Here is a 27,146-nt window from a genome sequence, read left to right as displayed (position 1 = left end):
TTAAAAATATTCCAAATAATCACTTTTTTATTTAAAATTAAGTTACTAATGTTGTAGCAAGTTTTCCTGGTACTTTGTGATAGTGTGAGCAGTGCCCCAGTTACAGAGTCCTCTCCCTACATGTGAAAATGTACCAGTTGTAATTTTACAGTCATAAATTTGGCTCCAGCCCCTGAATTTCATCATTATACTTTATTCTGAAAATATAGTCATTAAAGGTACCACCATAAAAATATACAGTTATAAATACGAATAATACGAAAAAGTGCGACCATAGAACCATATGAACATGGTAAAAAGCCTAATAAAGCTTACAATGGAAGTAGTGCTACTCTATAACAAACAGCTCTCAATTCCTAACCAATTATGGGAAGAATCACGTATCTAATATATAAGGGAACTCCAGAGCATACTCGACGACTCGGGAGAATCTCGTTCCTACCTCCTCGTCCATTGTAAATTATATTAACAATTCTTTCATAAACTCCTGTATTGCAGTTAAAAATCTGAATTTAGAAGGTGGAGACACGTCAGTCTCCACTTTGCAGTAAATGTATAGCCTAAAGTAGGACATTTAATACAAAGTGTAAGAATAAACTTACACATGTAGATTTACTCGTGTATAAGTTTACCTTTGTGAATAGCCCTTTATCAACTATCTTTGGTGACATTTACAAACCACTCAAACTTTGAGCCTGTGCTTTATGATGTCAGTAGATCCCCTCAGTTCAACATTGCACCATATTACACAGTTACCAGTTATGTATTCTCATTCTCTGTATTCATATATAGCATGTTATTTAGAGTAACAGTACTAATAAATGCACGTTGGCACATGTATCACAGCAATGAAAAGGTAAAATTCCAGTTAATTAATTCAGGAGAGTATAGTGTATATGTCTAACAGATTCCATAATAGAACCACTTAATACACTGAAGCATTTCTCCGAAAAGTCACAAGACAACTTCAATATCATTTTTACTTACTGCACAAGTTTAACCTCTTTCTTCCCGGTTTTGAATACATACCTTTCCTTAAATATAAACGTGTGAAAAAAATATTATGGAACAATTCATACAAGGCGATGTGCAGGGTGTAATCTGCAATTTTGTGTACTTTTGTTGGATGAGGTTAGGGGCATCGTGACCCACTAGATAGAGGTTCTGTTTCTCCTCGGGCATGGTCCTCCCTCCACCCCCCCCCCCCCCCACCCGTCCCCCCCCCCCCACCACCACACACACACACACACACTCCCCCCAATAGTAATAAAAGGCACATTACACTCTCTGCAAATAATATAAATAGAGAATTCATGGGCCTAAATTGCCATTAAGTTGTTCTGGTGACATTTACGAGCCACATGCCCAAAGGCCAGGTGGTTTAAAATTGGCACCTTACCCTCAACATGGTAATATTTGACCCTATTAATCTTTTAACTTATTAAGTATATTTTTATATTGTATGATTCGGTGATTGCTTGAAGCACACTTTAGTAAGATTTAAAGCATTTGAGCATTACCCATTTAGAATTCCTTGCTTGCCTGAGACTGTAGATATGCGTGATCATGTTTATGAGTAATGTATGGTTTTGTTCGGATCGTGTGCTAATATTTAAAATGTGTTTTATGCAACAATGTGTATTTGTTTGCATCCAAATTTAAATGGAATTTGTATTGTAAAGAATTTAAATACATGCATTCTAAAACCCCATTTTCTCTCGTACAACATTGCCAGCAAAGTGGAGGTTTAATACATATATAAATAAAAAAAGAAAATAAAGTGCAGTGCAGGGCAGTACAATTTTGCTGTCGGGATCTTTATTTACAATGTTTATTTTTACATTCTAAGGACGATTCTTTGGTAGATTCTTGAATGAAGGGTGGGCCTGCAAGGGAGAACGTGTCATGTGTGCCGACTAATGGTCTGTCAGCGACACTGACATTGTGTAAACTTTCTTTTTGCCAGCACATGAAAGAAACACTAAATACTGTATTAACCACTAATGTAACTTTTTTATTTGCTTAGGGAACATAAATACCTGCAAATAAATTCAGCATTGTGAAATAAGAAAAATAATTCATAGACCTATTTTCTGTGAAATATTGCTTTAAAACCACTGGCAAACATTCAATAAAATTGATTTTCATATACGTATATAAACACACACCCACACACCCATATGTGTGCCATTCTGTTTTCGCAAATGCCCACATATTTGCTATAAATTGATACGTTCATGCCTTCGCTCCATGCGCTTCAGGGTTATCCAGATTCCTCGAAATCTAATGCTCTTCAGCTACATAAGCAGTCTATTTATCCCAAAATACCCTGTGTGTGCATCTTCCTGTTGCAGCAGTTGCTTGGGAGGGCAGCTTCCCTTCACCCGTGGCTGCGCTCGGAGGCCTGAAGAAGGCGCGTGTGCTTCCAAACGGCGCGCTCACTTCCTGTCTCTCAGGCATCTCTCGGGCCCGTCACCTGCTGCCAAGGGTGCGGAGTGATGTTGCGTAGTATCTGCCGCGAAGGCTGACAGCTCCGTCATTGTTCACAATCCTTCCCGAAGGCGGACGGTTATCAGCGCAATTAACAAACCCTTTCATGTGCTGGAGTCACTTTGGCAGCAGAAGTGGAAACTGGCGCTCACTCCGCCCTCAGACTGAGCAGGCGCAGAGGCCGGGCCTCGCTGGCGGCCCGCTGTCAGTAGGAGCTCTGTGCCTCGTCGCGATCCATCCCCTCTGTTGGAAGTGGAAAGTGTGCCGAAGATCACACGCCGAGTCAGTTCATGGACACGAAGTCGGGCGCGCCCACTCCTCTGGCGGTCCTTTTGGGTGGGGGTACTTCCTTGCGGCCAGGCAAGACGAGTGGTCAGATAGACAGAAAGCGTGCCCAAGATCACAATCCGAGTTAGCGCGTGTCCTGCGAATCAGAACATGACGAGTCCACGAATCTGGCGGCCACTGGACTGCGCTGACCTGCGTTTACCTAGGTGCGAATGAACCAACTATGTAGAGGGGCATATTACCTGCTCCTTGCTGGTCTCAAAAAGGATGTATTTGCTGTTTGAAACGAGCGAACGCGGATCCCACAGTGCGCCCAATAGAGCACACAGTCCCTTCCCTTCACGGGATACTTTTCCGCGGTCCAGCGTCCCCACCCCGCGGTTCCCACCTTCCCCTTTCCATTGGTCCTGCATTCGCTTCCTTGATGCCTGGACCCTGCTCGCTCCAACGGCTCCCGGTCCTCTGATACCCCTTATGCACGCACTGAGTCTAGTTTATTCCTCTTTTCCACGTATCTTCCATTTCCAAATGCAAGAACCCTTCTTTCTCTTTGTAATTTCCAATTTTCTTCTCTTTAACCCATTGACACAATTTCTTTTTTAGAGTCACTTATTCCCTATTTGTAATGTAATTTCAAAATCTGTTTTCTGCTCCCAGATCGCTGATCAACCTTTCTCTCTCCTTGAACCAGGCCTTCTCACGGGATCCATACCCCCCCCCCCCCCCCCCCGCCCCCACACACACAGGACCCCTCATCTCACGTGAAAGTGTTCACTTTTTCTTTTCCAGGCCGCGCCTCCAGAGCGCCTTTACTCCTATAGGCTGCCCTGGGCCACAGGGGGCGTGCTCAGCCCTGCGTGACGTGACCCGCTGCTGGAGCCCGGGACGCCGAGCGCCTGGACACAGAATTATTGGAGATATTCCACGGAGCGCTGCGTTCGCGCGCACGGAGCAAACAGCATCCTCTCGAGTGCCGAGGGGAGAATAAAGGAGGCACCCGCCACATCTGGAGCACGATGACCCGAGCCCCCCTGGTGCCAGGCCCTGCCAGGCTCCCGGATAGCTCCTTCTGCTGACCCTCGCGGCGCACGGACACTCTTCTACCCTGGTGTGTGTTGGAAAAGTTTCGTACTCCCCCCTGACTGCAGATTTCTCAGGGAAAGGCGACCCCCCGAGGAAGGATGCAGCACCCTCTGGAGCTGGGGGCGCAGTACTTCCCCCACGAGGTCTCCTACCCAGACCACCGCTCCCACCGCTACCGGAGCTTCATGATCGAGGAGATCCTGACCGACCACCCGGACTCCAAGGTGTCTGCGCCTGCCGGGGAGCTGCTCAAGTTCGGGGTCCACGCGCTGCTGTCGGCCAGCCCCTACCGCAGCCACCTAGGTATGTGCAGCCGGCCCCCCGCCTTCTGTGAGCGCGTGCCCACCCCCAGGGTCGGCTCTCACAGGGCCCGAGCGACCACTCCTGAAGGATTAGATGGCTGCAAAAGGGAAGCGTAACTGCTTGACGACCGGGCGCTGAGCTGTGAGAATGTGGGTGAATGGTACAGCGGCTGCAGACGAGGCACAGATGTGAAAATGAAAGTAAAATAAGAGCAGGAAGGATAAAGACAAAAATAGTAATAACAGTAATGCTAATACATAAAAAATAATAACCGCAACAACGGTAAAAGTAATGAAAATAATAATTAATTTAGCTTTAATAATTATTCACGCTTTTGTAATTCCTTGTAGATGTATTTCCTGCACGACTGCTAATAATAATAATAATCCCTTGAGCATAGCTTAATTATTCACGGGTTTTGTCATTGTTGCTATTATGACAGACGTGCTATCTTCATAATGCTCATAATAACAATAGATATTATTTTATCAATATTAGTTTACTAATGTTGCCAATAATATTATTGTTGTTAATTTTATTTTTATTGCTATCAATAATATTATTGTTGCTATTATTAATGCTATTATTAGTAATAGTACTATCAGTATGTATTTTATTCTTATTTTTCATTTAACCTATATTAAGTCTTGAGACTTCAGAAACCCTCTTCCACTCCCAGTCACGGGAGAATGAGTGTCTCTGAAGCTGCGGGAGAGCTCCCCGGAGGCTGCAACTCCCGAGACAGATTCGTATTAGGCCCGGGCTCTCGCCAGACGGGGGGCTCACGCGCCGTTCGTTGGCCCCTCCAGCGCGATCCGGACAAGTTTAAGAGACGCAGCACCCCAGCCTGCCCAGGCGCGTGCACGAACTGGTCGCGTGAATGCACGCACGAAAGCACGTGGTGCTGCCGCAGTTCGGCCCCTGCTGTCTGGGGGACACCCCAGGGCTCGGGGCGACGATGTGCGTGTGCTGGGGGCACATTGGGACAAGAGGGGTCTTGGGGACACCCGCGTGGATTCTTCGGCGCGCGCACTTAGGTGCAAGTGAGACTCACGCGCGAATCGATGTCAGAGGGGCCTCTCGGTGCTGAGGAGTTTATGTTTCAGTCAGTAAAGATTAACGAGCCGTGGCCCTATTACCGGAGCCGGCCCGAGTCGATCACAGGCTTTCCCACCAATCATAAGAGGCTTTTAATTACATTTAAACCACTAACGGTCCGTGAATATGGCCCAATGGCAAGCGTCTGCCTGCAAATAAACACTGACATTTAAGAAATATAAACATAATTCCAAATGGTTCTGAATAGTAACCGTTCCAGTTCTCCACCGAGCCTGAAAAATAAAAGATTATATGTACAGCATCTTTCGTTCGAATACAGATAGAGCAGAGAACCCAAAGGGGGTGACTCGAGGCGCTGCAGAAAGGTAACAAGGGCAGAAAGATAGATGGAGGCAAAAAGAGGGGTGGAAACTAAAAGGAATGGGAGAATGAATAAATGGATGTAGAAAGTCCTTGCATTCCGTATAGGATATCTGTTTTCAGTGCATGCGTCAGCAGTGAAATGTGTTCGACTATGGTACGGAAAGAATAGAGTAGAAACGCACAAACAAGCTAAAAATATACATGTCAGAATATATAGATGCATTATCGGTGACTGTGCTGAAATTCAGATGTGGCGCACTGACATCAAAGAATGTCCAATGAGCGGGACGTAAAGATGTCAAATCAGTCTGCGTGTGTACTATACTGCTAGGCCATTACACAATGTCCACTATTGTCTCGCATCCCTCGTCTAAGGTGGTGCAGTGTTTTCCGAAAGGGTATTGGCACTTTTATCAATATACAATTGTGGTTCCCGCTGTTTGCTGTCGGTGTTAGCAGCGTCTCTTGTGCCAACTGGCCGCCTCTCTGCGCTTTTTTATACTGCACGCGGGGTTATCTCTTGAAATAACACACATATCTATTCCTGGCCCTGGCTATGAAAGAGTTGGCAGAGAACGCCATGTAAACCTCGGTCACGCAGAATAAATGGCTAAGCAAACACAACCGAGGGCAAGTGACCCGTTGTGTGAAACTGAAACCAACTGTTTGCACTCGTCAAAGGGCGGCAGAATTCCTTCTATTATAGAAACAATTGCACAGCACCAACAATGCGGCGCGGGCGGGCAGAGGCCAGGTGCTGTGTGTGTCACTTCTGCAGCCAAACATCAGATCTCACGCAAGCGGCCGCGCTGCAGCGTGTAGACGGGTCGCCACTGAAGTACCTCTCACCAAGTCTGCGTGGCCTTTATCGAACCAAGATAAATAAAGATTCCACTGTATTTTCCGAGCTATAGTACACCCTGAAAGTCCATAATCCACGTACTCAGATGACTGAAACCCTTTTCACAGACAGCAGGTACAACCGCACTCGCGGATAGTGCAGCGCCGAACGAGGGCTTGGAAATAGTTTTTGTTTTTTAAACTGTACGCCCGTTAGTTGTTTAGGTCAAAAATAATTTTAAGGGCCTTGCGGCAGAATGTAGTCGGTGCACGTAATAGGAACCAAAAAACACAACAGTGCAGGTAATATTTTAATCATAATATTTGATATGCAATAAAACGGGTCGAACAGGCCTAGCAGAACTTCAGTTTTTTTCCTTTGACATTATTTCACCTAATAGTTTGCTGAGGGGTTGGCGTTTCTAATGAACTCTTGTGTGTGTGTGTTTCTTGTAACAACGCTGCGAGCTTCTTGGGCGCACGCGTCTTCCTTCCTCCCTGATACTGACAGATGCTTGGTCAGGAAACATGCACAGGGCAGCTTTTTAGATATCGTTTGAAAACACCGCTTGCAGCGGGTTGACATAGCGGTGTAGGCACTTTACGATGGATTAAACGTGTGCATCCTTGAGTTATTGCAACAATGCCGCACCCGAACTGCACGATATTATTGTACAATAAATCATGGAGCCCTCGTGACAAACTGTCTTATAAATATTTCATACAAATGTAAGTTTGTACAGTCTCATTAGCACGCAGCATACAGCGGCTGTTTAGGGGCCCGGGGTTTCTTCTGCACTGTTTTCCCCTCATGTCCTGTTTCTATATAATGTGATTGAACAAGATGTTCCAGCGTGATTGTTGGAAAATGTGTTGATCCCCCGCACTTTCCAATTACACTGACCTAGCTGGTGTGGATTCCACCCCATGCCTCTTTCTTTCGCCATCACTCACTTCCGGTGTTTTTAACTGAACATGTTGGTTCTTTTCATCCCTGTTTTTGGCCCCTGGCTCCCCTTTTTCTTTCTGTCTGTATCGCCTGCTATTGCCCGTTGTTGTTGATTTTGTACTCTCTGTTCCCCTTTTTTTCTCCTGTCACTCTTTGCCGGTCGTTCTCTTCCTCCGACTTTGTACTTTTTTTGTTTGTCTCTTTGTTACTTTGGGACCAGATCCTGATGAGGAAAAGAGCGTCCTGGTCAGCACGGGCAAAATTAATCACCTATTGATATCCTGAAATCGCCCGTGTTGGGCACGGAGCCGCCGTGTAGGTCCCGTCAGTCCTTGTGAAAAGTATATTACGCGCTCCTTCCCGCAGAGAATCACGGTTACACAAGTAACTCCAACGCGTATCATTATGAGCCAAACCGAACAATAAGTCTTGCGCGAAAGTGTCGAGCGCCTTGAGGTCGGTTTGTAAGGTATAAAGGCTACGTGGGCGCCCCCTCTAACTCTTTGAAGACGGCACGTGCTCACCTGCCCGAACTCCGACGTGTACCTGAACCCAAGCACGTGAACGGAGACAAGCCATGTGAGCTACGTTTTCGGAGAAATTAATATTAAAATAAGGGCAAAAAAAGAACGAATATCTATACTATTGTTTGTGCACTATTGACAGCACAAACTCGGGCTTGTTTTGTTGTACGTGAGTATAAAACAGACAACAGATTGGGAAAATAAGTATTTAAAATATTTCAACAGCAACATTTGTTTTCATATGTTTCAATATGTTCCCCGCGGATTGCTCTTTTCAAATATTTCAGTTCCATAATTGCCTCGACGTGGTTGGTTGTGTGACTGGGACGTCACTGACTGTCTGAGCAGAATATTAGAGGTGCACGTACGTGGGCCAACAAAGACAGGTGGACGTCAACTGCGAAATAGGCTATTGTGTCTGTTCACCTAATTCCCGAGAGTCACCCCTCCCCCCCTTAAATCACCCCCTAAGTCCCACTCACAGGCGCTTTTACACCTACATTGCGTGGGGTACCGCACTAGAGGGCGTATGGCAATTTCATTTTTTGCCCCCCGAAAAACATGTGAATTTATCAAACAAGTGACAGCGAGAAAATCCGGCAAATATTGGTTTAGGTTCCGGTTTTTGCATATCACGCAGTGTACACAGACGCTCGTCTCCGGGTCTGGTGTCTCCGTGGACGCCAGACTTTCACCCCAGGGTGCGCGCTTCACCCCACTGTCGCGGGTTCGAGCCCCGGCGGGCCCACCCGTCCTCGGCTCACTCCAGCCAGCGCAGTTGACACCTCGGCTTTCTCAGTGACACCCAGTACAGGTGGGTGGAACACAACGGGGGTGGGTGGGGGGTCTGTCACCACCCCTGGCACCAGCTGCAATGTGATTGTTTGACACAACTTTATCCAAACAACTAACCCCCGCCTTTCCGGACGCAGGGCCTGCCCGGGCCTTTTTTTATTGCGTGGAGGTTGAAAACGTCTCTGTTTGAAGCGTTCAAAGTAAAATTAAAAGTAATCCCATCAAAAGAAAACTGCTGGGACGGATGGAAATTCAAATCTGGCAGTTAAAACATTATGTAACCAGTTTGGCAATTTTTATTTCCCACGATTGCTGAGGAAAATCGAACACTCCAGTTCACCGACAAAAAAAAACAAAAAAAAACAAACGTGTTTCAAGTGATCCATTTGTGGTAAAACGGTTTTCCAACATCAAGCGGGTGGGATTATTTATTCTATTGTGGTGCAGTTCAAGTCCAAAAAGCACACGTGCTTCAGTCAGACTTATCAAAAATAATATGAAACTGGCCCACTGGCACTTAGGCCTGAGGTAACACCCTGAGCGCGTGGAGGGTTGGCTTGGGCAAGTAAAATGAATTGACACATACAATGACTTGGAATAAGAGTGATATTTGGGGCGCATTGGATGACTGGGCGCCCGATGCTTGTTTTTATTTTTTATAGAAGCGCTTAACTCTTGCATCCTGTGGGGGTGTAAGTGCCTGTCCTCGCTAACGGTGTCCCCTCTGTCCCCAGCGCTGCTGAAGGCGGAGCAGGCCGGAGTCTTCAAGTTCCCGCTGGGCCCCCTGTCGTGCGGGGCCCTGGGCCCCCCCCTGGGCGCGGCCCTGCTCTCGGCGGGGCCCGGCTCCCCACACCACCCCCTGGAGCTGCACCTGCGGGGTAAGCTGGAGGCCGCGGGGAGCCCGGAGCAGGGCAGCAAGGCCAAGAAGGGCCGGCGGAGCCGCACCGTCTTCACCGAGCTGCAGCTCATGGGCCTGGAGAAGCGCTTCGAGAAGCAGAAGTACCTCTCCACGCCCGACAGGTAACGAGCGGGAGGGGCTGTGGGGAGAGAGGGCCAGGCCACAGGGGGCTGGGAGGGGAGAGGGCCAGGCCACAGGGGCTGGGAGGGGAGTGGGCCAGGCCACGGGGGTGCTGGAGAGGGTCACAGTAAGGGAGGGGGGGGGGGGGGAGAGGCGAGAAAGAGGCAAATGGGAGGGGGTGATCTAGACGAAGGAAGATGGGCCAAGCGACCAGGGAGAGGGGAGGAATGAGTGAGCAGGCCAGGGGGACAGTGAGAGTGAGACTGGCAGGATGAACAGGGCAGGGGGAACGCAAGTGACCTACACTACAATTCAGTGTCTAACTCGGGACAAAGGCACTCCTCCTTCACACACTCACCCACCACTGCGTAACTCATGGCAAAGAGTTGTCTCCTACTCTCATTCACACTTGAGTGCCTAACTCGTACAAAGTCACCTCTTATTCACACACCCGCCTCTCTGTGTGTCTCTTATAGCAGAAGGTTGGGTGTCCCCTACACGAATTCACACTTCAGTGTCTAACTCCCCCAAAAGTTACCTCTCCTTCACACACTCACAAATCAGTGCTTCACTCATGGTAGGGGATTGTCTGCTACACTAATTCACACTTCAACGTCTAATCTCGCGAAAAAGACACCCCCTCCTTCACACACTCACTCGTCACTGCGTAACTCATGGCAGAGGGCCGGTCCCTACACTAATTCACACTTCAGTGTCTAACTCCTAAAAACGTTACCCCTCCTTCACACACTCACAAATCAGAGTTCCACTCATGGTAGAGGGTTGTCCGCTACACTAATTCACACTTCTGCATTTCATCTTGTGACAAAGGCACCATTCCTCCACACATCGACACACCAGCCACGGCCCGTGGAGGGAGTTTCGGTGAGGCGGGGGAGGGGCAGGATGGGGGGTGCTAAAAACTGGAATATGGATAATTAAAGGTAAGTAAACAATTTAAGTAATAAAACGTAGCGCGCCCTGGATGCAGGACGCGCTACGAAATTCGTTTTATTAATTAAATTGTTTACTTACCTTCAATTATCCATACTCCGGTTTTTAGCACCCCCCTCCCTGCCCCTCCCCTGCACCGCCTGTCCGCCCCACCGAAACTCCCTCCACGGGCGGTGGCTGCGACACACCATTGTGTAACTCATGGCAGAGTTGTATCTTCTACATTAAATCACACATCATTGTCTAAGCCGGGACAAAGGCACCAGCCCTGCTTCCCACATGCCCACATCAGTGTGTTTCACTCAAGGCAGAGTGTTGTCCCCTACATTCATTCACACTTCAGCATCTTATAAGGGACAAAGGCACCCCTCATACACACACTCACACATCAGTGTTTACTAATGGGATAAAGTCTCCTAAACTAATTCTGACTTTAGTTCCTAACTCCGTAAAGGCGTCTCTCTCTCAAATGCTCACACGTGAGCAAGTATATCTTTAAGATTTTGGGGGGGGCCCTGTTCATACAGCTTTGGATTTATGATCCAGTTTCAGCTCTTTCATGCCCTCTTTGGCAAGTCACCCACAGTGCACAGGCACACTGGTCCACATTGTAAATGTGTTTACATGTAAAAGTCAGGGATAATGAGGTATGTTTTTAATATTGTAACACAGCAGCACCTCACTAATTTTGCAAATAATCTAGATGACACCCTCCCATTTCTCATATGTGAGGTCCTGTTTTGATCTAAAAGAACCTCTTTATGGGTGTTGGATAAACATTAACACAACATTCCTCTGCACAATGTCTATGATAGACTGACACATCACCCACATTAAAAATAAATTAAAGGAAAAGGGCATTTAAAACAATCTGTTTAAGAGTTACTCAAGGACATTAGGGCAATTCTCTCTGCAGAACAACGCTGGCTGTATTGGGGGGGGGGGGGGCTGAAAGGCTGGGGCCCTGGGCCAAAGCCCCCTTTGCCCATGCCTTAAAACGTCTCTGCACATCAGTGCATGGCATAGGGTTGTCTTTTACATCACTGCACACTGCAGAGTCGAACTCAGAACACACGCTTCACATGCTCACACATAAGTGTGTCTAGCATTGGAGAGTGTTGCCTCCTTCACTAATTCAGTTTTGTGTCACACTCAGGACAAAGGCACCCCCTTCACACACCCACACATCAGTGCTTCACTCATGTCAGAGGGTTGTCTCCTACACTAATTCAGTTTTGTGTCACACTCCGTACAAAGGCACCCTCCTTCACACACCCACACATCAGTGTTTCACTCATGTCAGAGGGTTGTCCCCTACTCTTATTCACACTTGAGTGCCTAACTCCGTACAAAGGCCCCCCTTCACACACCCACACATCATTGTTTCACTCATGGCAGAGTGTTGTCTCCTACACTAATTCACACGTCACCCTCTAACTGAGGCCACGCGCATATCTCCTGCTCACACGCAGAGTTCTTTATTGGGAACTGTCACCGACCCTCCTCCGAGACTCGCCCCTCAAAGTCTACCTCTGCGGTGGCCCTGCGCACAGCACCCACTTACGGGAGCGTCTCACTAGGACAGTGACGTGCCTCATACTGTGCGCTGTCCCTTACTGCAACACTCGCGCGGCTCTTTCTCGTTCAGATGGTCTCACCCGCTGCACGTATCTCACACTCTCGAGCGCGCGCACCCCTTCCCCCTCTCCCCACACACCTACACACTCACTGTCTGAGGCACACACTGGTTTCTCTCGTGCTCCCACACACTTTTTTTATCATTATTCATTTATTTAATGCGATTTTATATCGCGCGCACATTACCCGAAGGTGTCAGAGCGCTTTACAAAAGAACCAGTTGCGTAACATAAGGACTTTGTATTACATGATTTACACATAAACAGGAAAAAAATGCAAATGTACAAGTGGAGTGACAGGAGGGCAACATTTCAAACGTACAAGTTGTAAAGTTACCCAAGGAAGAGATACAAACAGGTAAACTCTAAAATCACACGCAGGCACAGACCCAAGTACAGGCACATAGAGACACTCAGACAGACCCGTAAGTAGCTAAGGACAGAGACACATCTTTTTTGCATCCTCTCTCCCTCGTGCCTCCAGACAATGACGCACATATTCGTGCACACACAGACAGGCAGAGAGATGCACACGCGCCCTGTCTAAACCAGCAGGGCAGTGTGTCATCCTTTCACTATATCCCCCCTCTTTCTAATACACGCACGCGCACACATACCAGCGTCAAATTTTGACTATCCATGATGGTTACACTCTCTCGGGGTCGCGCGCTCTATTTTCTCACTCCGTCTCGCTCACACAGGCTCGAATTGGTACAGAAAATATTCCTGGTCACCAAAATAAAGGTTGCCCCCATTAGAAAGTTAGATAGCAAAAAGTGCCCCCCCCTGAAATTGGGGCAGTTTTGAACTTGGGAAGACTTGCTGTAAATGGTTTTGACAAGATGCGTGGATTTGAGCTTGCTGTAGGCGATTTTTGTATTAATTTCAGAGAAATCATCGGCAGAAACGGGCCCAGCAGAAATAACACCGGCCCACAAGTAGCCCAAAAATACTGACTTGTTAGACCAGCCCCGCGGCCACGGCTTGAGTGTCCTAGAGGCCAGTCTGACCCTGCTCTCTTACGTACGCACGCGCACACACACGGACAAGTGCCCCCCCCCCCCCCCCCCCCATGTTCTGCCTCGAATAGTGCCTCATGGTTACTCTGAGTGACTCTCACAAGCACAGACACAGACAAACAGATCAACCACACACGCACAGACTTGGCGCCGGAGTCACACGAACGAGACTCTTCTCTTCATACTCCGGCGGGAAAAAAACATCCCCAAGTCATTGCCGTCCTGAGGGAGGCCGCGTCGAGGAAATTCCCCAAGAATAGAAGCCTCGCGCGCCCGCCTTATGGGTTTGGGAATAACCGCCGCCCAAGGCTCCAGGTCATATGAGGATTGCTGTCTCCCCAGAAGGCGACGCTTCAACCTGCTATCCGTCCCCCGGCACAGACGATGCTTCCGGCTCCGTGTCCCTTGAGACAGGGGCGGCTCTAGGCTCATGGTGGCCCTGGGCAGGGAGCGTAGGTAGGGGGCCCCGTAAGAGGGGGTCCGGGCGGAGACCAGTGAAGAGTGGTGGGGGGTCAGGGTGTTTGGAAGTGGAACAGAGCCGGAGTCCGCCAAATCCCTGCTAGGGGCCGCCATGCAAATATGCATCCACCCTCGAGGATTATTATATTAAGGATATATATTGGCGTGGTGGCCCCTGGGGTTTGGTGGCCTTGTGCAGGTGCACAGCTTGCACATGCCTAAGGCCGCCCCTGCTTGAGAGATGGCGCCAGTGGCGGCCGGTGTCACCCTGGCCTGATTGCACAGCGCAGGGTCTCGGAGCACCACACCGAGCCCCACCCCTCACCCAGGCCACCCTCCGGTGCTCATTCGGTCAAAGTCATGCCCCGGTCCCAGTACACAACATGATCCCTGGCTTTGTTGCCTCGTTGCACAGCACTGGGGCTCGGTGCACCACGCCGAGTCTCACCCCCACCACCCGCTGCTGCTGATTCGGTTCAGTTCACACCCTGGCCCCCGTGCCACTGCCCAACATGACCCCCCCCCTACACACACACACACCCACGCCCATCACTAAATGAAGTCCGTACCCTGCTTTCTTTGCACAACACTGGGGATCAGTGCACCGCCATGTGCCCCCTCCCCTCCACACACAACGTGGAGTTCATTCAGTGGAGTTCACGTCCTGGTGCCATTGAACTTCACAGAGTCACAGCCCCTCTTCGATGCCCATGCAGTGGAGTCAGATCACTGCTGCATTGCACAGCAGCTGCCTCCCCAGCCCTTCGGTGCGGATGTATGACGGTACAACGTGTACCGTTACAACGCGTCCCTTTACGACACAGTTTTAACAACGCAAGTCATTACAACGACTTGCGTTGGGGGGGCGCTGATAGTGAATAGTTTAATTTACTATTCCAACACCAGTCCCCGTGGATAGTAGGGAAGGTGTTGGATAGTAAATTAAACTATCTCCTATCCTAGAACGCCCTCCAGAGAAAGTCGTAACGACTTTCGTTGTTAAAGCTGCGTTGTAACGGTACCGCGTTGTACCAGTTACGTTGTAAAGGATGTTTCCCCTTCGGAGTTCACATCAGTGCTCCATTGCACAGCAGCTGCCCCCTCTTCGGTGCTCATGCAGCGGAGGGCACATCTTTGCTCCATTGCACAGCAGCTGCCCCCTCACCCCTTCGGTGCCCAGGCAGTGGAGTCAGATCACTGCTGCATTACACAGTAGCTGCTGCCCCCCTTCGCTGCCCATGCAGCGGAGGGCACATCTTTGCTCCATTGCACTGCAGCTGCCTCCCCAGCCCTTCGCTGCCCATGCAGCGGAGGGCACATCTTTGCTCCATTGCACTGCAGCTGCCTCCCCAGCCCTTCAGTGCCCATGCAGCGGAGGGCACATCTTTGCTCCATTGCACTGCAGCTGCCTCCCCACCCCTTCGGTGCCCATGCAGCGGAGGGCACATCTTTGCTCCATTGCACTGCAGCTGCCTCCCCACCCCTTCGGTGCCCATGCAGCGGAGGGCACATCCTTGTTGCATTGCACCGCAGCCACCTCCAGCCCCATCCGATGCCTATGCAATGACGTTCACACCGGACCTGTGTCCTTCTTCAAGCCTCTCCTTACAATACACCGTGTTGTCTGCTGATCCCTAGACAGGAAACAGCATACATAAAGGAACACTTAAGCACATGCACTACTTGAAACAGAGCACCAAAACCCCGCGTGACCCAATCTCGCGCGAGTATAAACTGCACTGAATTCGTCTTCTTTCCGCTCATTGTGGAGGAAAGAATTGTTTAAAAGAACGTCTTCTGGGAACTTATTTATTTAGGAGGCCTTGAATTTTAAAACACGTAAAAATTATGAATGGCTGTAACACCCCCGCGAAAATACAGCACGCTTTAAGCAAAACATGGAAACCTGCAGTCACATTACATCTCGTTTGTCGACCAGTCCCTCGCCACCTTAAATTAATAGCCTCCCTGCAACAAGCTACATTGTAAAACGAACATACAGCCCACCGATTGAATAAAAACTATATTTATAACTAAACGTAGTTGCCATATCCCGGTGTCGCAGTCTAACATAGTTATTTACCCCCTGTAATTGACTGTCCATTACATTATTTACTGTGATTACATGCACGTCCCCAGCGTGCAGGGAGTGTGTCCGCAGCTTAATCTGCAGAGATCGAAGATACTACTAAATACTTCGTAAAACAGAGCACTTGACAGAGCTTCCGTACTACAAAACGGAGTGAAATTACCTGCACTGCACATGAAACATAAGCAATACAATACACGTGTGTTATGCACATAACAGCACCTTCACACGGAATGACAAAAGGCCCGGCAGACCGAGGCATAAGTTAGTTAGAAAAAAATTAAGTTGTGCCTTTTGATTTAGAGTACGTCTGGGTGAACGGACACTCAGGCATTTTCACCATTTTTTTAAGGGTTTTCTCACAAATTATATTGCATGTTTATATTTAGTTTATTTCTGATTCAGGGCGGGAGTTAAAGTGTTTGATTCGCTCTGAAATTTGAGAACCGTCCCTGTAGACAGCCCCTAACACTCTTTTCTTTCACGTTGCAGGATAGACCTGGCCGAGTCTTTAGGTCTGAGTCAACTTCAGGTGAAAACATGGTACCAAAACCGACGAATGAAGTGGAAGAAAATAGTGAGTACCCGTCCCCGCCCCCCCCCCCCCCCAGCTGCCCCCCATTAATGTGTGAAAGATGTCTGCTTCCACGGAACGCAGTGGAATGCACAGCCTCTAATGCCCTGCGTCCCCGCCGAATAGACGTGCAGGGATTCGCTATTTAGGATACCTGTTTGCTCCCGAGAGGTGCTGGCCCCGCCCCCCATTAGAATGTATGGTAGCAGTGCTGAGAAGTGTAGGTACTCTCCCTTTCAAATGAAAGAAGTGCTGGTACCAGGAGTGAGGAACACGCAGTCAGTTCAGTTCATAAACTTTTATTCGATTATTAAAATTTACATAATCATAAAAAGTACAACAGTTTTAAAAACAGTCAGTTTTAAGCTATAATTCACATGATGCATTTTATAAAACAATGTCCTGCCGTGTTTTTATAACTTTTTTTAAAAAAGTCGCTGTCATTTTGGCTTCATGGGAGTTTAACGGTGACTGAAGGTAGGCAAGCGCTGGATATGTATTCCTGAGGCCGCTTGAGCGTAAGAGGGGGAGAATCCATTTTTTCCTAGCCATGCTGTAATATTTGCAGAATAAAATGACATGGACCGTATTTTGCGTGGAGGCCCCGTCACATGGACAACAGATCAAAGTCCGTGACCATGTGTTCTGTTCTGGGAATGTGACCAGGCGGAAAAAAAGATCGAACCTGAATCTTGTCAGTAAAAACTTTTCATAGTTCGATAGGAAGAACGTAAGGTAAGGCTGTATCAGTCTCCCTGTTTGTATTTGGGAGATTTTACCATTTTGCGTTTTCACTATCTCCGCCTGGTTACGAAGTTCTCTCAAGTGTCCTAAACACAGGTCTTTCAGCCGTTTCTTGGATATGTCTTCAATTGAGGGTGGATCAAGAAAATAATGTTCACAGTTAAGGTCTTTAAAAAATTTGAAGACATAATTAAGCCAGGGGATTTTTCTCCAGTGTGCTAGGCTCAGGCAGTCTGTAATGATGGAGCGTGTGACGTGGCTTTCAGGATTGCACCAAATGCGATGCCATAAGATGAGAGGCTGGCAACGTATGGTGTCTGTCACGTATTCCATCCCTAGCTCTCGATGTGACGCTAAAATCGGGGAACTTTGTGGGAGTGCCAGGACATACTTAATAAAAGCGTTCTCGGTTGCCTGTATTTGCTGGATATTTCCGTGGCCCCAGATGCCTGCTCCATAGCTTGCCACACTGTGGCATTTTGCATAGTATAGTGTTAATAGTTCGGATGGAGCTGGTTTTCCTAATTTCCTGGAGAAAGCACAAAGTGCTGATGTTGCTCGGCGAAAGTTTAGATTTCTGGCTTCGATGGCTTTTCGCCAGGTCATAGAGTCGTCCACGAGTATACCCAGATACAGGTAGGTTGACGTTTTTTCCAGCTTAGTGTTGTTTATATATATAGTTTTTGTTTTTCCAGACTTGGGGCCTATGGACATTGTAAACGTTTTCTTCGTATTTACTTTCAATCCTAGGGAGTCCATGAACGTCACGTATTTATTCAATTGCCTTTGGAGTTGATTGGCTGTTCGGGCCAGGATGACCGAATCGTCGGCGTAGAGTAGAATGGGTATTGGCCGCCGATCAATTTGCGGGAGGTCCTGGCTTCCTGCCAGCATTGCTTTTTCAATCCCGTTGGTGTACAGGTTGAATAGGAAGGGTGCCAGTACGCACCCTTGCCTTACTCCTCGCGTGACTTTAAAAGGACGTGACAGATCGCCGCCAATGCCGTACCGCACTCGGCCTTCTGCGTTGGTGTATAGGCCCCTGAGAAAGGCCAGTATCGGTGGGTCTACTCCAAGGTTCGACATTATTTCCCACAGCTTTGCGTGCTGAACGCAGTCGAAAGCTGCGCTCAGGTCGATGTAGACCAGGTGAATTATCCCATCTTTTGCATGGACATATTTGTCGGTCAAGAGGGTCAGGTTGAGGGCTTGCTCCACTGTACCGAGCCCCTTCTGGAAGCCATATTGCAGGTCCGTAAAGATATTGTTTTCCTGAGCCCAAGATTGTAATCGGTCCAGGAGTAGTCGTCCTGCAATTTTTCCCGTGGCATCCAGAAGGGAGATCGGCCGGTAGCACGCCGGGTCGTTTCGGTCCCCTTTCTTGAAGATTGGCAAGAGTGTAGACGATGACCATGATGGTAGGAGACCGATCTCAACGACTGCGGACATTACCCGGGTTATTATTAGCGACCAATAGTCGCTGTTGTGCAGGAACAGGTCCATAGGTACCCCGTCTGGGCCGGGAGCCTTGCCAGTTTTAGATGCTGCAATTGCTTTTCTAACCTCGGTTACAGTGAAGCGTAGGTTAATGGGGAAATTGTTAGGGCAAAGGTGAGTCTCTACTTCGGCCTCGTGATCTTGTTGGGACGTGGCAGGTAGTGGATCAAAAATTTTCGAAAAGTGGCGAACCCATTCGCATTCAGTTACTGCTACGTCAAGTGGATTCGGATCATTTTCTTTATCGAAGAAAGGTGATCTGATTGTCTGCCAAAAAGTTATGCTGTCCTTTTTTAGTGCGCTCTCATGCAGTTGGCACCAAAGATCTCTCTTTATCTGGGACCTGCGATTTTTCCTGGCTTCGTTGTATGCTTTCCTCCGGGATGAGATTAGTTGAGCGTCTCTTGGCTCCTTGCGGAGGGCTTCTTTTAGCAGCGACAGGGCCTTTCTGCAGTCTGAATTAAACCATCTTTCGGTTTGGGATGTTGGTTTGTTTGACCTTTGTTTAACTAGCTCGTCTCTTATTATCCCTTGGACGTTAAGGAAGGAAGTGACGATTGATTCGGGCGAAGCCTCTGCAGCGAGACAGTCCCTTAGCCAGGGATAGGCTTTTTCAAATATTCTTTGTGAGGTCACCTCAGGATCAACTTTGGCCCATTTGATTGCGAACCCGTTTCTTTTCCTCAGTGATAATGATTGTTGATCAAGAGGGCTGATTTTCGTTAGGGGAGGATCTGGTTTCTCCATAATGATCTCCACACTTAGAGGGTAGTGATCGCTGATCGGGCAAGACCCTACTTTGTAGTTACTTAGCGAGTTCTTACTAGTGATGGAGGCTAAAATAAAATCAATGGTGGATGTGCTACCACGCCCGTGGAAGGTGGGTTGAAATTCCTGGGATGGATGCACTAGCTCGTTTACAAAGTCAAGGTCCAGAGTGAATACTATTTCGTTCAGCTTATTTCCACTTTGGGTATGAGCGAAGTGGGGAATCGGATTGCCAGTTTCGGATTGTAGGCCACAGATCCCGCTTTTGTGATTTGGACATATGTGGTGGTTAAAGTCACCACCCCAAATATATTTTATTGTGTTGCTCAGTTTCGAGTTTTGAAGTGGTGATATGTGGGCTACCATTTCGTCCAAATTAGTACAGCAATCCTGTGTGCCTACGTTGTTGTAATAATTTATGAGTATGTAGACACTCTTTGTTGCAGTGTTGTGAGGCGTGATCTGGATGACCTGAAAGGTTGGTGTTTCTTTCACGATTTTTACCTTTACTGCCAAGGTGTTGGAAATGTACATCAGGAGGCCGCCTTTTGGTCTCCCCATTGTACTTGGCGTTGCTCGTGTGAAAAAGGTTTTGTATCCCGCTAGATGGAGGGGGGATAGAAGCCAAGTCTCTTGTAAGCACAAGATTTGGTAGCTTTGTGCAGTTTCCAACCATTGAGGGCATGTTATTTTGCCCGTCAGACCAGCTACGTTCCAAAAGACTATGCCTATGGTCGGGGCCTTGTTTACTGTTGGGGTTACCCCTACTGTTTTACTGTTATTCAAGGTTACAGTGGTTGAGATTTGTACTGTGAGTGGTCCTGTGTGCGCAGCCAGATTTATTGGAGCCGGGAGGGTAGGTGGATTGTTACATTTTGTCAATCGGATCTCTGATACTTCCGGCTGTTTGAAAGGAGTTACCTGGTATGTATCGGGAGCTATCTGATGTGTATCAGGCGCTGTCAAGTGTAAGGCGTCAGCTAAATGTGGGAAGACAGCTATGAGTTGTTCAGGATTAATGGTGGGTGGTCAATCGATCATGTCGAGACACTCGTAGCGGTTTCGGGTCGGAAAACCCTGCCACCCCTCCCACCCCTCGTACGTTGGGTAAAATCTGTCCTGCCAGTATGGAGTTTGACTATCGACATACCTTTCTCTTGGCCCCCCCCTGTCAAGATGTTCGGACTGGAAATCCCTTCTGATCCATGGTGTTTGACGCCATGGGTCCTGGTTCCGTGGGCCTTTAGGGAGGTGATGCCATTCCCATGGTGGGGGATTGTGTTGGTGTTTCGTAGGGGGGTAAAAGAAGGAAAGGTGACGGGTGTCTATTCCCCCTTTTTTCTCTAGTTGTGGCCAGGCACATATATAGTCAACCGTTGCGGGATCTTTGCAAGTTACAATAATGCAGTCACCGCGTGTTGTTTTCCTGGTTTTGCCTATCCAGGTTACTCTACGTGCTGACGTAATTCCTCCTGATAGATGTGACTCAAGGGGTCTATTTGTGCTAAGCCACTGCATGGCTTTGTTTTTAAGCGACCACGCGGTTTCTGGGATATCATCTGCGAGCTCGGGTACTCCTGTTAGAACTATTGTATATGGAGTAGCCTCAGGGGGCAAATGGGCAGGGCGTCTCACTACTGGGTATTTTTTCTGGGCTGTTTCCGTTACGTTCTTAGGTGTTTTTTGAGGGGGTGGGAAATTCGTAAGCTGGGATTCTGGTTTTTCCAGGGGGACCCTACTATGGTCTAAGGGTTGTGCTAGGCATGGGGTTTGTACATTGGTCTTCCCTTTGTTATTTGCCTGCTGCGTTTTTTGTGTTGTCTTCTGCTGCGGTGATTTATCCTGATGCGGGTGAGGTGTGTTTTCTGTGGGGTTGGGTATTGCAGAGAGTGAATTGGGATTCTTTTGTATTGTTCCTGTAGTGTTTGTGGGATTAGCTGCTTTCTGAATAGGTTTTTGGATTTGCTTTTTTGGTGGGTGTGTGGTGTTGCGCTGGCCCTTTACATCTATCCTTGTATTTGTATCCAGAAGAATAGCTGATATTATTGTTAGTTGGGCCTCGAGGTTTCTTACGCTCAACTGGATGGGTTTAAGGTACTGATAGAGTAAGTCTTTTGTAGTAGTTAGCACTTGGGATGTAATTCTGCACGTCTTACATTGCTCGGTTGCGTTACTGCTGCTGGATATTGGCTTGTGCGGGAGGGTACAGTCGGGAATGTGCAATACGCTGTTGGAGCATGAAGAGGTTAAGTTGGTCGTTGGTGCACTTTGGGTTTCATCTCTGATTAGAGGTCGGGTTTCCGAAGTTCCCTTTTCTTTCTCACCATATTGTGATAATGTGTTGGAAATTTGGGTACCTTCTTGCGTGTGGCAACCAACTAAATCTGGGGTTGCTTCCAAGTCGTCTGTTGACAGTGAGGGATCTGACTCCGAGTGCGTAACTGACAGATCTACAACAGATGGTACGGTATTGAGTTCAGTGGCTGGAAGGAGAACTAAGAGAGAGCTGTTTTGGGGGGTTGGGTTAATTGGGGATGCAGCGTTCGCTATGGCACCGAGTGATGAGCGTTTGGCTTTTGCGCTCATGAGATCCATGGAAACTCTTTTTTCCATCAGGGCTATGCTTTGATCTATTGTTTCGTGTACCCGCGATATAAATAGGTCAATGGGGCCTGTTACCTGAGCTACCTCCTGCGCATGCTTGGACTTCGGTTTGGGCTTGGATGTGCTTCTGGTTTTTGTCGGCATGTTGTTGTTTGTTGCCAGTTCGTTGATGTTAAAGAGGTTAGAGATGGGGCCCGGTCCGGTCTCTATCGGGCACTAACGGGCAACAACGGGCCCGCCCTTGGCCCGGGCTTCGCCCCGGGCTGCGTCCCGCGCGCGTCCCGCGCAGCGGGTGCCGCGAGAAGTTATTGCGCTTCACTGGGGGCGGGGCACTGGAAGGGGGCGCGGCTCTCCCAGGAAGAGGACCAGCTGAAGGTGGTGAATGCTGGTCCTCGCAGTCCTGGGGCCGGCGCCTCGTCCTCCTCTGCGGCCCCCTCCTCCCAGTCGCGCTGCGGGCTTCTGAAGATGCAAAGCGCTACTCCTGTAGCGAGAAACGGGAGCTGGATCACGCAGTAAGTCCTTGGCAGTCGGGCTGTTTCCACGAGTGGCACCCGCGCAGCGGGTGCCGCGAGAAGTTATTGCGCTTCACTGGGGGCGGGGCACTGGAAGGGGGCGCGGCTCTCCCAGGAAGAGGACCAGCTGAAGGTGGTGAATGCTGGTCCTCGCAGTCCTGGGGCCGGCGCCTCGTCCTCCTCTGCGGCCCCCTCCTCCCAGTCGCGCTGCGGGCTTCTGAAGATGCAAAGCGCTACTCCTGTAGCGAGAAACGGGAGCTGGATCACGCAGTAAGTCCTTGGCAGTCGGGCTGTTTCCACGAGTGGCACCCGCGCAGCGGGTGCCGCGAGAAGTTATTGCGCTTCACTGGGGGCGGGGCACTGGAAGGGGGCGCGGCTCTCCCAGGAAGAGGACCAGCTGAAGGTGGTGAATGCTGGTCCTCGCAGTCCTGGGGCCGGCGCCTCGTCCTCCTCTGCGGCCCCCTCCTCCCAGTCGCGCTGCGGGCTTCTGAAGATGCAAAGCGCTACTCCTGTAGCGAGAAACGGGAGCTGGATCACGCAGTAAGTCCTTGGCAGTCGGGCTGTTTCCACGAGTGGCACCCGCGCAGCGGGTGCCGCGAGAAGTTATTGCGCTTCACTGGGGGCGGGGCACTGGAAGGGGGCGCGGCTCTCCCAGGAAGAGGACCAGCTGAAGGTGGTGAATGCTGGTCCTCGCAGTCCTGGGGCCGGCGCCTCGTCCTCCTCTGCGGCCCCCTCCTCCCAGTCGCGCTGCGGGCTTCTGAAGATGCAAAGCGCTACTCCTGTAGCGAGAAACGGGAGCTGGATCACGCAGTAAGTCCTTGGCAGTCGGGCTGTTTCCACGAGTGGCACCCGCGCAGCGGGTGCCGCGAGAAGTTATTGCGCTTCACTGGGGGCGGGGCACTGGAAGGGGGCGCGGCTCTCCCAGGAAGAGGACCAGCTGAAGGTGGTGAATGCTGGTCCTCGCAGTCCTGGGGCCGGCGCCTCGTCCTCCTCTGCGGCCCCCTCCTCCCAGTCGCGCTGCGGGCTTCTGAAGATGCAAAGCGCTACTCCTGTAGCGAGAAACGGGAGCTGGATCACGCAGTAAGTCCTTGGCAGTCGGGCTGTTTCCACGAGTGGCACCCGCGCAGCGGGTGCCGCGAGAAGTTATTGCGCTTCACTGGGGGCGGGGCACTGGAAGGGGGCGCGGCTCTCCCAGGAAGAGGACCAGCTGAAGGTGGTGAATGCTGGTCCTCGCAGTCCTGGGGCCGGCGCCTCGTCCTCCTCTGCGGCCCCCTCCTCCCAGTCGCGCTGCGGGCTTCTGAAGATGCAAAGCGCTACTCCTGTAGCGAGAAACGGGAGCTGGATCACGCAGTAAGTCCTTGGCAGTCGGGCTGTTTCCACGAAATTGATTGTGAATTTGTCGATCCCTCCACAACTTTAAATACGTGTGTTGGCTCACCCCAAGCTCCTTTCTGTAACTCCACAGAGACGCAAGTCTCTTCTCTTAGACTACATGAAAAGGGAATTTGTATATTTTTCTGTTTAAGGACCAATGACCTCATACACCTGGGCATAGTGTGCCTCTGGGATAAGATTGTATTTAGCAGTTTGTCTGCCAAGGGTTTACAACCTATACATTTGCTGCATGTTTACCCTTTATTAAATTTGTCACTATTTTGCACGCACTTTTTACCCTCATTGGACCCACACCCCACACACCCACATGCACCATCCGGCAGTCCTCAAAAGATCTCCGAAAAAAGAGACTCTTTGGGGGACCCATAGGGAATTGCAGCGCCGGCCCTAGAAGGAGCAACTGCCCGATGATGAAGCATGACACCCCTTGGTGTGTGTGAGGGCAACAGAGGACAAGTCGTTCCCCTTTACTAATGGGTCACAATTACCTAGAATATTTTTTTTCTTCTTTTTTTTACTCTTTCACTTTTCTATCTTTATTGCATGGGTGACTATTTGCACCCTGATGCGTGGGTGACTTTTTGGACCCCGCTATAGGAACAGTGTCCCTCTGTGAAAACAAATATTAGAAGACACATGGAAAGAGATTTTGACAAAATGGGCAGAGGTTAAAACGCGAATACTTTGAAAGAACACGTTCTTTTGGGGAAAGTGTGTGCTTAGTTAAATCGAAAGATATTTGATTTAGTTTTACAGTAACTTTTTTTTTTACAATAAATAAGAGGAGAGTGATAATTAGTAGACAGACATATAACTTTAGTAGAATTTCTAATGTATTTAACTTGATATTGTGGTCAACATAGACTAGTTCCAAAGCATGTTATAATAATCCTCTCTCTTCCCACCTATCACTTACCCACTGTGCTAAGGAGTGAGTATGAAACGCACATAAAAATGTATCCGATTTCTGTCTATTCTCTGTCTCTGTCGCTCTCTCTCATTCTCTCTCCCAGACCGCCCTCCCTCTCCCCTCTTTCTCTCTCCATACATCTCTTTCCACCATTTCCGTCTCTCTCTCTCTCTCTCTATTTCCCCGTCCCTCCCTCTCATAATACCCTACCTCACCCTCCCTCCCTGCGTCCCTTATCTATCTTTCTCTGTGCACCCCTCTCTTTTCGTGCTCACTCCCTTTCCTTTGTCTCTCTCCAAAATGTTGTACCTTAGCCGTCCCTGCCTCTCCCCCCATTTTTCTCACCTAACACTTCCTTCTGTGTATCTTTAAGTATACACCCGCTCCCTCTGTCTCTGTCTGCAACTTGTCGTTCTCTCTCTCTCTCTTCCTGTGCACCCCTCCTCCTCCCTTTCCCATGTCCTTCTCTTTGTCGATCTCTCTCCCACTTCGCCCTTCTCCACCTTTCTCTCTCTCCCTCCCTGTTGACCTCACTGCACGCCGCTCCTTCCCTCCCCTCTCCCTCTCCCTTTTCTCTCTCTTCCACCTTCTCTACCTCCTCCGTTCTGCCTCTCACTCCCTCCCAATTTACCTCACTGTACCCCTCTCTTTCTCTCCCCTCTTCCTTCTTTGTCTCGCTTCAACCTTCTCTACCTCGTCGCGCTCTGCCTCTCCCCTCCCCGATTATCTCACTGCACCCCCCTCCTTCCCTGCCCCTTTCCTTCTCCTTATCTCTCTGCCATCTTTTACATCTCGTCCCTCTCTGCCTCTCACTCCCTCTCCATTTTTCTCACTTTACCCCTCTAGTCTCCTCTCCTCCCACCCCCCTTCCTTCTCTTTCTATCTCTCGCCAACTTGCTCTACCGCACTCTTCTCTACCTCTCTCTCCCCAACCTTCTCTACCTCGCCCCTCTCTGCCTCGCTCACCTCTCCATCTATCTCTCTCTCTCCAACCGTCTCTACCTCACCCCTCTGCCTCTCATTCACTCCCCGTGTATCTCTCTGTACCCTCCCTCTTCCCCCCAACTTCCTTCCCTGTACCTCTCTCTCCCCAACCTTCTCTACCTCGCCCCCTTCCCCATGTATCTCACTGTGCCTTCCCTCTTCCACTTCCTTCCCTGTACCTCTCTCTCCCAACCTTCTCTGCCTCACCCCTCTGCCTCTCATTCACTCCCCGTGTATCTCTCTGTACCCTCCCTCTTCCCCCAACTTCCTTCCCTGTACCTCTCTCTCCCCAACCTTCTCTACCTCGCCCCGCTCTGCCTCTCCCCCCCCCCCCCCATCTATCTCACTGCACCCCTCTCCACTCCGCCCTATCTCCCATCGCATTCTTGTTCCATCATTTTCTACCTCGCAACCCTCTGCCCCTCGCTCAGATCTCAAGTGAGGGTCCTAATGTTTACATTTAACTTGTTGTCATGTTTTTGAAAGCTGCGGCAGTTTTGCAGACTTTTATGTAAACTACCTAAACAAACACGACAAAAACATGTCCTAATGCAGTGCCTCCGAACGGTGTGTTACCCTGGGTATTCATGCCCGCGTCTGTGCAGGTGTGTTTACCGCAAGAAATGCGGCTTTCTGACAAAGCATTACAAGTACCCGCAGTAGAGTATTGTGTACTTGGGACATATAAGCAAACGGGATATTACTGTCAGAGATATTCATCAGATAAAGACTGCGTGTTCCAGAACATATGATAAATGAACTAAGGAATTCAGTCCGAATAACATGACAATAATACGGAATCGGCAGATCCTAACGTCTTTCAAGATGGCCGCCCCATTTACGCATGAAATATCTATTCCCGCCGGCAAGTTAACACATGCGCTTCGGCGGCGATAACAAATGTAAACTTACTACAGCTAACCACATTTGTCTCTGCTCAATATAACAATCATGTTTCACCCCACAACAAAGAAATAAAGTGGAAATAAACCTGCAGCGAAAAAGATAAAAGATTATAAAACCGTGCCCAACGAACTAAATACAACGTTAAGATGGCCGCCATATTCAACGAGAGAATAGAGCCCGTCTAAAGAAAAAACCACAGGTGCAACGATTTAAGTATAATTGACCTATTAAGAGGCCTATATAAGCACGAGAACTGTCAGTGGATAGTAAACACTACCTGCAAGACGGTCAAGGTGGACGCCCGGAAAACGCGAGGGAGAAACTTTCAAGTAAGTACAGCTCTGTCCCGACTCCCAAAAAATAACTAACCTTTTTAATTAAA

General features: G+C 49.1%; 1 protein-coding gene across 1 annotated transcript in view; it reads left to right on the top strand.

Annotated features, from left to right (window-relative positions):
• The first annotated feature begins 3,669 nt into the window (after positions 1-3,669).
• BARX1 (BARX homeobox 1) overlaps positions 3,670-27,146 on the top strand; it is a 30,467-nt gene continuing 6,990 nt past the window's right edge. The window contains exons 1-3 of the mRNA XM_086936857.1: positions 3,670-4,164; positions 9,429-9,714; positions 16,363-16,447. Coding sequence (XP_086792983.1) covers positions 3,960-4,164; positions 9,429-9,714; positions 16,363-16,447 — 576 coding nt within the window. The 5' untranslated portion in view covers positions 3,670-3,959. The remainder of the gene's footprint in view (positions 4,165-9,428; positions 9,715-16,362; positions 16,448-27,146) is intronic.

The sequence above is a fragment of the Lissotriton vulgaris genome, chromosome 9, assembly GCF_964263255.1.
Source record: "Lissotriton vulgaris chromosome 9, aLisVul1.2, whole genome shotgun sequence".
In the NCBI taxonomy this organism is placed as follows: Eukaryota; Metazoa; Chordata; class Amphibia; order Caudata; family Salamandridae; genus Lissotriton; species Lissotriton vulgaris.
The sequence above is the reverse complement of the archived record's forward strand: the minus strand, read 5'-3'. Positions and strand labels throughout refer to the sequence as shown.